Below are 10,220 nucleotides of genomic sequence, written 5' to 3'. Positions count from 1 at the left end.
TCAGATAATAATAAAATCCAAGGAAAAAAAAAAAAAACGATGACAACCATTTGTGAAAACCCCAGCTGCGGTGCTTTCAATGGACGCCGTTGAAGTGCTTGATTATCCTGTCCCTTTCCTTCTTAACTACTCTCTGAAACTTTTTCAAGCCCTAATTTTCTGTAGCTCCATCATAGTCATCTCTCCATTGTCCAGTCTCTGCTGTGCAGCTCGCAATGGCAGATCTCAAGGCCAGAACCGACATTTCATTCGCCGAAGTATTCTTGTGCAGCGCCTTCGCCGCTTGTTTCGCCGAGGTATAACGATCTCCAGTGACATTTGTATTTTCTGGAGTCAGTGGTACTTTTACTGGATCGGTAGTTTGTTAATAAGTCATACTTGATTCTGTCTGCTTTTAAAGCTCAACGGCACATTTTTAGTATAGCTTGCTCTTTATTATTCATAATATTTTTGATCTGGATACTTTAATCGCTTGATTGTGATTCTTTGGTTTTCCGGTGTCAAGGCAGATTGATGAGTTTTCTTTGAATCCTGACAATTACAGCAAATTGCTCTGTTGTGTAGTTTAGTGTAGCACATAATATGCCATTTGGCTTTATTCTATTGCTAGGCTCATAGTATTAATTAAGGAAAATAATAAAAGCTGATTCAATAGTTATTCAAAATTTACTTTTCCTTACGAGAATCACGATTTATATTTTGACTTCGAATAGATGTAGATACTTTAAAGCTAGGCTTCAGATTCTATCGGCAATGTGGTTTAAAGGGTCCGACCTTGTCAATAGAGTGGCATGGGAATCCTTATTATAATTCTTTGAATTTCATTGTCTGCATGATATTTCAGTTCTGTACCATTCCTTTGGACACTGCTAAAGTTAGGCTTCAGCTCCAAAGGAAAACAACTTCAACTGATGGAGTGATTGTGCCTAAATATGGAGGTTTGTTGGGTACAATTGCAACTATTGCTAGGGAGGAAGGTTTATCTGCACTATGGAAAGGCATCGGTGCAGGATTGCATCGCCAATTCATTTATGGAGGTTTAAGGATTGGATTATATGAACCTGTGAGATTTTTATACATTCATTTCAGGGTTGTAATTAAGTTTATATGCTTATCAGAGATATATTGACATGTAAAGTTGAATGTGTCTTCACCAGGTAAAAAAAATTCTTGTTGGTGATGATTTTGTTGGAGACATTCATTTGTACCATAAGATACTAGCAGCTTTGTTGACTGGTGAGTGAATTTTGTGCCTGCCCTGCCGCTCAAGATTGGGTGGGTAAACTGTGATCACTTTGTATTCGCTGTTTGATTTGTTTTAGTAATTAGCTCTCTGATAAATTTCTCATGAAAAATTAACATTTAAATTTTAGGTGCTCTAGCAATTATGGTAGCTAATCCAACTGATCTTGTCAAAGTTCGGCTTCAAGCTGAGGGAAAATTGCCAGCTGGGGTACCTAAGCGTTATTCTGGAGCTTTGGATGCTTATCTTACCATAGTGAGACAGGTCAGTAGTTTTGTCATTTGCATTTTCCATGTTCATATTCTACTCCTACTCATTCTGAACCCTTCCAAATTTCAGGAAGGACTACGTGCCTTGTGGACTGGCCTCGGACCTAACATTGTGCGTAATGCTATTATAAATGCGGCTGAATTAGCCAGTTATGATGAAGTGAAACAGGTGAATGTTTATTTTTGAGTCGGTCATGTTGAAGATATGTTATCATTTGATGGTGCATGGCTGACATAACAGTTAAATCCTAATTTCTTCATACTCATGCAGATAATTTTGCAAATTCCAGGGTTCATGGACAATGTTTTTACACATCTGCTAGCGGGTCTAGGTGCAGGTTTTTTTGCAGTCTGTATTGGTTCTCCCATTGACGTGGTAAGCATTTTTTTATTTGTTTCATAGCAAACCTGGAATTTAACATTTAGCAGCTCAAGATTACCTGTTTTTCTTATCATTTTGCACAAAGTTGTTGTGCTCTTTGACAAACCAGCTAATAATAAAATATTGGATTGTATTCTGTGCTTGTTTTGTCGCCAGGTAAAATCTAGGATGATGGGAGATTCAACCTACAAAAGCACCCTTGATTGTTTTATCAGGACTTTGAAAAATGAGGTATGTAAATTCCTACCAGTTTTCATATAGGCTTCAACTTCTTTTCTACATGGTTAATTCATTACTAATTGTCAGATTGCAAAACCTGTGTACTTGCATCCAATTTGTCTTGCAAATTGAATTTTGCGGCCTTTTAATCTGTGTGGCTACCTGAGTTTTTAATCAGTGGAAGCTAGCATTATCTTAAGATATTCCAAATGACTTGTGCCTGATTATGCATTGCAGGGCTTTTTTGCCTTCTACAAGGGGTTCCTGCCAAATTTTAGTCGGCTGGGATCTTGGAATGTGGTTATGTTCTTAACTCTCGAGCAAGTAAGATTTGTGAATTATGTTCTTTTGTGCTTTTATTCTCCTGAATATGTATTCTTGTTTTGAAAATTTTCTAGTTGCATGAATATGTTGGCAACTTGGCATGTAGGTGAACACAATCATTTGATTGTAAGTTTCAGGAATTTCATCTGGTAGCTGTTCATTTTTTAAACTTAGGTCTAATGGTTGATCTGAGAAAGAAATCAAAGAAGTTTTCTGGTTATATAAGAGCTTATTTTCTACCTTATGTTATATATGAGTTTATGTGAGTTCTGTGGACAACTCAAGTGGCTTCTCGAATATTCATGGATATTTAAGCAATTCGAATGAAGTTGACCTGTTTACAATTTACATGACTGCCTGAGAGACCTTCTTTTTAATTCCAGTCAAGAAAATGCTCTTACTTTTTGTTTATTAATCTCATGACAGGCAAAGAAGTTAGTCAGAGGGGAGGTATTCTATGACTGATATGGAAGAACACAGTTTTGCTTCCTCTCCTACTGCAGCAGGTTTCTTAGACATAAAAATATGATAAAACTCCTTCTGCAGATATTCTTTTCCACATTCGTTTATCTATCTTCCTATTCAAAGGTATCTACGAACCACATGTCCAAGAAGCTATTATTGCATACTTTTATCTGGTGTTAAAACTGTGTCCTATCTCATGTCAACATATGTATAACGCTGTATTATGGTCCATGTTAGCTACTCTTCTTGTGTTTGCCAAGAAATATGATATTGGTTAGTGAATTGAATTGCCCTGCATCGGCCTAGTTGGGTGTGGAAATAAAATTTGCCTCAGAGGAACCTTTTGAAATATTGTTCAGTCATGTGCTTGTTTCGTTGGAATATGAACTTTTGTGGCAAATTTTCAAATAAATCTTTGTTACCCTTGCCAAATGTAAAGACATGCATTGTGACCATCGGTATAATAAAGAAATGGGTGATTTTGAAATTGACTTTGGGCCCTGTTTGTTTTAAGAAAAATATAATTTTTTGAAATTTCATTATTTTTTTGAGGGGAAGTAAATCTCAACCAATGTTTTATGAAAATATATAAAGTAAATCTCTTTGAAATAAACATTGAAAAATTGTGAATTTTCCTTTTAAGTTTTAACAGATAGAAAACTAACATTATTTTCATTAGCTAGAAGCCCATCAATTTTGTTATTTTGTGGAATTATCACCAACTTATAAAAGAGAGAGAGAAAAAAAAGGTTGACGACGATATGGATATCATAAGTAATGGCAACTCAAGTTTCAATTGTGCGGATGAAATTTAGGGGAAAAAAATAATTGGGGCTCTAATTCTTTACTCGAATTTTAGGTACAATTTGATTTAGAGGTCTATAATGCGACGGAGATGTAATACCTTCGATCTCCTCAAGATGCCACTCATTATCAAGGTTTATTTCTTCAATTGCTTGCGCCTAGCAGCTCATCTTCTTCTCGATTGTCCCTCTCTAGATCACCTCTCTCTTGATGAAAATGGAATGATGAGGGATGATTTTGAAATTGGGGCTTTCGATCTGGAGTTTGTGGATAGAGGAAAGGGTATTTGTGCCATAGCAAAATAGAAGTGAGAGATGATTTTTTTTTTAATTCATGCTTACATGGCATGGTGACTCACCATGCCAAATAGATTTTGAATGCTTATGAATACATTGCTTATGGATGCATTGCATTTTCCTTAAATCAAAATGGAATAAGAATATCAAAGATGGAGATTTATTTTTTTTTTGTTGATTAATAATTAAGATATATAGGAAATGGAGGCCTTTCCAATAGAAAAAACAAATTAAAAAAAGTAAAAAAACAAACGGTGGGCCCTGCCTGGTCAGCCCGAACCAGAGTGATCCGATGCAGGGCCCTGGGCTTGCATAATTGGGCCCATCAAATGATGTTTTGGGTCGGTTCTGGTCCGGCCTACTTTGAAATATGCAAATCCACACGCAAATCCTCGGCAGTCGGCTCTCACATATCTTCGAGCCCTAGAACGTCCCTGTACGTTTGGACGCGCGGCATCTCTGAAGATCGTGAATACATACGCATATACACACACAGAGATCGAAGATCGTGAGTAGCTGAGATGGCGCATAGACTGTTAAGAGATTACGAGGCCGATGGATGGGAACGCTCGGATTTCCCTATAATCTGCGAGTCGTGCCTCGGCGACAATCCGTATGTTCGAATGGTAGGTCTCTTTTCCACTCCTATTTTAATCTTTTCGTCTTTTCAGTTTTCAATAGATTCATCTATTGATGGTTGAAACTGGAATTAGGGTAGAGGATCCTAACGTGATGTGTTTAATGGAAGAGCTGTCTTATTGGTTTGAATTAGGGATTTAACTTGTAAGAGGAACTAATTTGATAGTAATAAGTAATAACTTTGATTGAACGGAAATAGGGAAAAGAAGAACACATATTCTGTTTACCGATGGTTTAAGTTTATATTAGTAATGGGTAATTACTGTGTCGTATTTTGGTGTCTGTGTTGAGGCTTACTCTCCTTAAAGATCAGCATGATTTTTGCTTCTGCTTCTGTTTGTATGCGTGCTATTTGCGACATCATATAAGTGCCCTTTGCCCAATATTGCTTAATTGATTGTGAAATGTGTAGAGTAACTGCAACTGCTCAGAAAAAGGAAAAGGATAGAGGTATTGTATTGCAAGATCTATACACGCGTCTCAATTCTGATGGATTCTGAAGTGGTTACCTGCTCTTTACTAGTTGCTATGTAGGGTTGCGTGCATGAATAAGAGTAATTTTGTTGATGCCCTATGAAAGTAAGACCCTGTCCACATCAATTTCACGATATCCCATGAAATCTGACGTAGTAAGAAGGGTCATTTTAGTATTTATTTACTGTGGCAGTACCTGTAAGAGTTGTATGCCTTGGTGTTATGCCTTTTTTGATAGGCACAAGTATATAATGAGAACCTTGATTAACCTGAGCAATGTAGTTTGTGGTAAGGGAACTCTAGGACCAGTCTCAAACTTGGAGGTCTTGTGTTCTAATCGTCCTTGCATTGCTTGGATTCAATTCAGCCCTGCAGTTGATGATAAAATTTGTTGGAAGATAGCGAAAAACAAGTTGTTCTCAGTGAGCTCTTATTACAAGGAACTTATGAAAGATAAGGTTCATCTAGGGAACTCTCATTTCCCTTGGCTTTGGATATGGAAGTCTAGGCCCCTCCGAAGTGCGTCTTCTTCTGTTGGGAGGTAGTTTGGGGTAGAATCTTCACAATGGATAATCTGCAAAGAAGAGGCATTCCCCTGGTGAGTAGATGCTGCCTCTGTAAAGCAGATTTAGAATCTATTAGCCATCTCTTCTTGCACTGCCCTTGGTCTTCTAAAATCTGGGCTAACATTTTCATGATGATGGGCATCTCCTTGGCTTCTAGTTCTACAGTGGACAAGGAATTAGTGGCTTGGAAGGCTATGGGCAATAACAAGCAGCAAAGGTGCTTCATTCAGTTGATTCCTATTTCTGTCTTGTGGCTGTTGTGGTTGGAAAGAAATTACAGTGTTTAACGACAGGGAATCCTCCATAGACACTTTCCTTACAACTGGTTGGATTGCATTAGATTGGGGGGGTCTTCCCTTTCTGGGAATTTGTTTGAGCTTCTTACTTTCTCTCCTTTGTAATTTGTTTGGGTTGCGCCCCCTTGGCGCTTGAATAAAATCTTTTTCCATTCAAAAAAAATTGATACTGGTGGTTTGTGAGGGTTTACTCTGTAAAAGTGGATGGCCCTGCTGTTCGTGGTCCATGTTCTCAAGAATCTTGGTTCAGACATATTATGTCGGACTGGTGACATTAAGAACATAGAAATGGCCTATAGGACTGCCATTGTTTTCTGGACTTTTAAGGTCCGTCACCAGTTCTGAAAGAATTACATTTTTTTTATATGTTTGAATGTTTTTGTAGACGCATTTTTTTCCTTGCTCCACCGAGTCAACTTAAGTTCATTGATATCTGATTAATTTTTTCCTTTTTACTATTTTCTTCTTCTTGTTATTTTTTTTCATATCAGCAATTGCTTAATAATTACAGTTTATTGGTGCCTCGAGTACTTGTATTATTTATATTTATACTCTCTGATTTGTGGCTGTGTTTTTCCTGCAACTTTGCCTTCGAAGATTCTTAATGCTATGTTAAGAACTAGGCTAGGCGCACGCCCATACATTCAGCCAGCAGGCCCATACCTTCCTCAACCAACCACACAAGCCCAACCACTACCCACACATGAGCTGGTTGTAACCAACAAGCCCAATAGGCCATTACCTAGAAAATTTGTTGGCTGATTAAGGAAGGCATTTGCCCTCTTTATCAATGGATCACAACTCCCATATCTAAGCGCTGTGGGATATTCGTATCGTGCTATTACCATAGTTATTCCTTCTTGAGCTAATCTTTCTTATGTTTTTATGGTAACTAAATGGCATGTATGTATTTGGATGCAGACAAGAGCAGATTATGACAAAGAGTGTAAGATATGCACACGGCCATTTACTGTTTTTAGGTGGAGGCCTGGTCGTGATGCAAGATTCAAGAAAACTGAGGTTTGCCAAACATGTAGCAAGTTGAAAAATGTTTGTCAAGTCTGTCTCTTGGATCTTGAATATGGGTTACCAGTTCAGGTTCGAGATACAACACTCAGTATCAATTCCAATGATGCCATTCCGAAGAGTGATGTCAACAGGGAATATTTTGCGGAGGAGCATGACCGTAGGGTGTGTATATTCATACATTCAAGGAAATTCATTTACTTTTTATGCATCACATCATGATTAGTTTTCATGATTATGTTGTCAATGTCTGTCTGATAAATCTCACTTTGGTTTGTATATTTATGGTATGCATGTTGATCAATCATATTTCATGATATTTTGAATAGTTTATTCAGTACCTAATCCTCATTACCACTGTGTAATCTCTGGTTTGCACCTTCTTGGTGCCTCAATAAAAATTTTCTATTCAAAAAGTAAAAAAGATGACTTCTTTAGCCTGATAAGATAATGATGATAAACTTCCGGATTAAAGTTATGTTCACATTTGTAAATGGATGGTTCCAGAAGTCAAAATTTGGAAGAAGTTTGATTTTGCAAAATACAATAAATTTGTTCTTTTTTCTTGTATGACATTCTGTTTACAGATTGCCAATATGATTTATGTTGCTTGTTAGCTTAATTGTTGAATCTCTATTCTGGATGATTTCTAATCGTCTAAGTAATGTGTGCATATTACCTTTAATATCCTCATTATGGTTTCTCGAATACGAATTACTGTTCAGCCGGTGCACTTCATGATTATGTTAATGTTGATATATGTTGGTCATGTTAACATCATGCATAGTAGATGATGATATTGTTCTTCCACATGTTTGACAATTGCATTACACTTCCACTTGTAAACTGTCTCTTGCAGGCTAGAGCGGGTATTGATTACGAATCATCTTATGGGAAGGTGCGGCCAAATGACACTATTTTGAAACTTCAAAGAACAACACCGTACTACAAAAGGAACCGAGCTCATATATGCAGTTTTTATGTTCGTGGTGAATGCACAAGAGGGGCTGAATGCCCCTATAGACATGAGATGCCCATGACGGGGGAGTTATCGCAGCAAAATATAAAAGATCGTTACTATGGGTAAGTACCATTCTTTACCTAGTATGAAGTGGAGATATGTAAACAATGTCTCTCAATCGCTCTAACTCCCTATCTTGCTTTATTTCTTTCCTTAACCTTTGGTTTAAGCGTGCATGTTAATTTGAGTTATCCTTGGGGGGCTTTCAGAAATCCTTTAGGTGTTTGATGGTAGTGTTTCTTCAGTCCTTCATTAGTATTAGCTTAACTTAGCTGCTTCTAGTACTGCACATGAGTAATGATGCTTCCGATCATGAAAAGCAATCATAATACAGTGAGAGGTTGATAAAGGATTTAGATATGGGGCCTGTAATTTCTATCTTGTTGATTCAACTAATCAACTTTCTTTTGAGTCTATTCTCATGTTCAAGTAACTCCTTTTAAGTTCCTTAATTTGGTATTTTGTTAGCTTGTTTCCTATTAACTATGCATGACAAAATTGCTATTTTACTGATTTGCATGCGAGTGGAACTACTGAAGTGTTAAAACTGGTTAGGAAGATGACAGAAATTGATGCTTCTGACGATTCTATATTGCCTTGGCATGTTATGGACTGTCATCTTTTTGAACCCTGCTCATTTCCTTGGCTTGTTGAGTGATTTGTCTTTGGAGGACACAAGTTCGGTCTTGAAGGCCAAAGATACGTTTTAACTGAATAATTTTTCGTGTATTTAAATTTACACATTTCTTTTGGTGCCTAATAGCCAGGGAATGCGCTACACTGCAGATTTTTTTTTTGTGCCCAATTGAGTGCATACAATTTTTCTCGAACCGTTTAATTCAATCACATACAAGTACATGTGCACATGTTTTTAACTTCTTTCTGTTTCGCATTTAGTGTTAATGATCCTGTAGCGCTGAAGCTGCTTGGCAAGGCTGGTGAAATGCCTTCGCTGGAACCTCCGGAGGATGAAAGCATTAGGACTCTGTATGTTGGTGGCCTTGATGCAAGGATCACTGAACAGGATTTAAGGGATAACTTTTACGCGCATGGTGAAATTGAATCCGTAAAGATAGTAATTCAACGAGCATGTGCGTTTGTGACCTACACAACCAGAGAAGGAGCAGAAAAGGCTGCAGAAGAGCTCTCTAACAAACTCGTAATTAAGGGTTTGAGACTGAAGCTGATGTGGGGTAAGCCTCAAGCATTGAGATCGGAGTCTGAAGGCTCAGATGAAGCAAGGCACCAGGCAGCATTGGCACATGGAGGTATGTTGCCTCGGGCAGTCATATCTCAACAGCAGAATCAGTTGCAACCTGGGAACCAGGACCAGCTACCACCAATGCCGTACTACAATATTCCTCCTCCACCCCAGCAGGAAAGAAACTTTTATCCGTCGATGGATCCTCAAAGGATGGGTGCGCTTGTTCCATCTCAAGATGGGGCTCCTAATGGGCCTGCGGGGTCTGGTGAGAATAAATCTGGATCTGAAAAGCAGCAACAGGCTCAGCATTATACTCATCAAGCTATGCCACCACCTCATGGACAATACCATGGGCAACCTTATCCGCCATATGGATATATGATGCCACCTCCGCCGCCGCTCTATCAGCAGTACCCACCACAATACCCCCCTACAATGCCACCACAGCAGGGTGCACATATGACACAGCAGTATCAGCATTCTGGACCTCCAAGGGCTGTACCACCAGCGTCCACCGGGCCTTCAACATCTGCATCCACAGCGCCAGGGTCGACCCAACTTTGATGATCCGACCACTTGTTTCTGCTTTAATTGTATAATATTCTATTTTTTGCAATTTAACTCAGGTAACATGTCTTGGATTTTGGTTCTATATGCTTGTTTCTTGAACTCATAAGGCTTTGCTCTTGTTCAACATCTGTTGGTATTGGTGCGCTTCGGTGCTCTTATTATATAATTGACCTGAATATTCAAGCTTTGCATCTCGTACTTTTTAGAAGAGCTAAGACCAAAAGAATCATCGATGTGGATGGTCTGTGTGTGCAGTGTGTAGTTTGTAGTTTCTTGGTATGGTTGGATATTTGTTTTATAGGTCGATCTTTTACTGCAATATTGTCATAAATTTGATATATTGTCGATTTTGGATAACTTATAAGATAAATCGATGCATGCTTAAAAAGAAAAGATCTTTTTTTTTCCATAACAAATGCATT

At 38.1% G+C, this 10,220-nt stretch overlaps 2 protein-coding genes across 2 annotated transcripts; both read left to right on the top strand.

Moving 5' to 3' along the window:
- LOC119990454 (mitochondrial uncoupling protein 2-like) lies at positions 1-3,283 on the top strand. The gene is made up of 9 exons (XM_038836376.1): positions 1-296; positions 845-1,063; positions 1,158-1,236; positions 1,374-1,507; positions 1,583-1,681; positions 1,784-1,888; positions 2,051-2,125; positions 2,351-2,437; positions 2,864-3,283. Exons 1-9 carry the CDS (start codon positions 216-218, stop codon positions 2,900-2,902), a joined length of 918 nt encoding a protein of 305 aa, XP_038692304.1. The 5' UTR covers positions 1-215; the 3' UTR covers positions 2,903-3,283.
- Positions 3,284-4,382: 1,099 nt separating this feature from the next.
- Positions 4,383-9,989, top strand: LOC119991668 (zinc finger CCCH domain-containing protein 40-like). The gene is made up of 4 exons (XM_038838061.1): positions 4,383-4,628; positions 6,899-7,168; positions 7,863-8,086; positions 8,922-9,989. Exons 1-4 carry the CDS (start codon positions 4,524-4,526, stop codon positions 9,790-9,792), a joined length of 1,470 nt encoding a protein of 489 aa, XP_038693989.1. The 5' UTR covers positions 4,383-4,523; the 3' UTR covers positions 9,793-9,989.
- Positions 9,990-10,220: the final 231 nt, after the last annotated feature.

This window comes from Tripterygium wilfordii, chromosome 22 (assembly GCF_013401445.1).
Source record: "Tripterygium wilfordii isolate XIE 37 chromosome 22, ASM1340144v1, whole genome shotgun sequence".
In the NCBI taxonomy this organism is placed as follows: domain Eukaryota; kingdom Viridiplantae; phylum Streptophyta; class Magnoliopsida; order Celastrales; family Celastraceae; genus Tripterygium; species Tripterygium wilfordii.
This window is presented reverse-complemented; position numbering and strand designations above follow the sequence as displayed.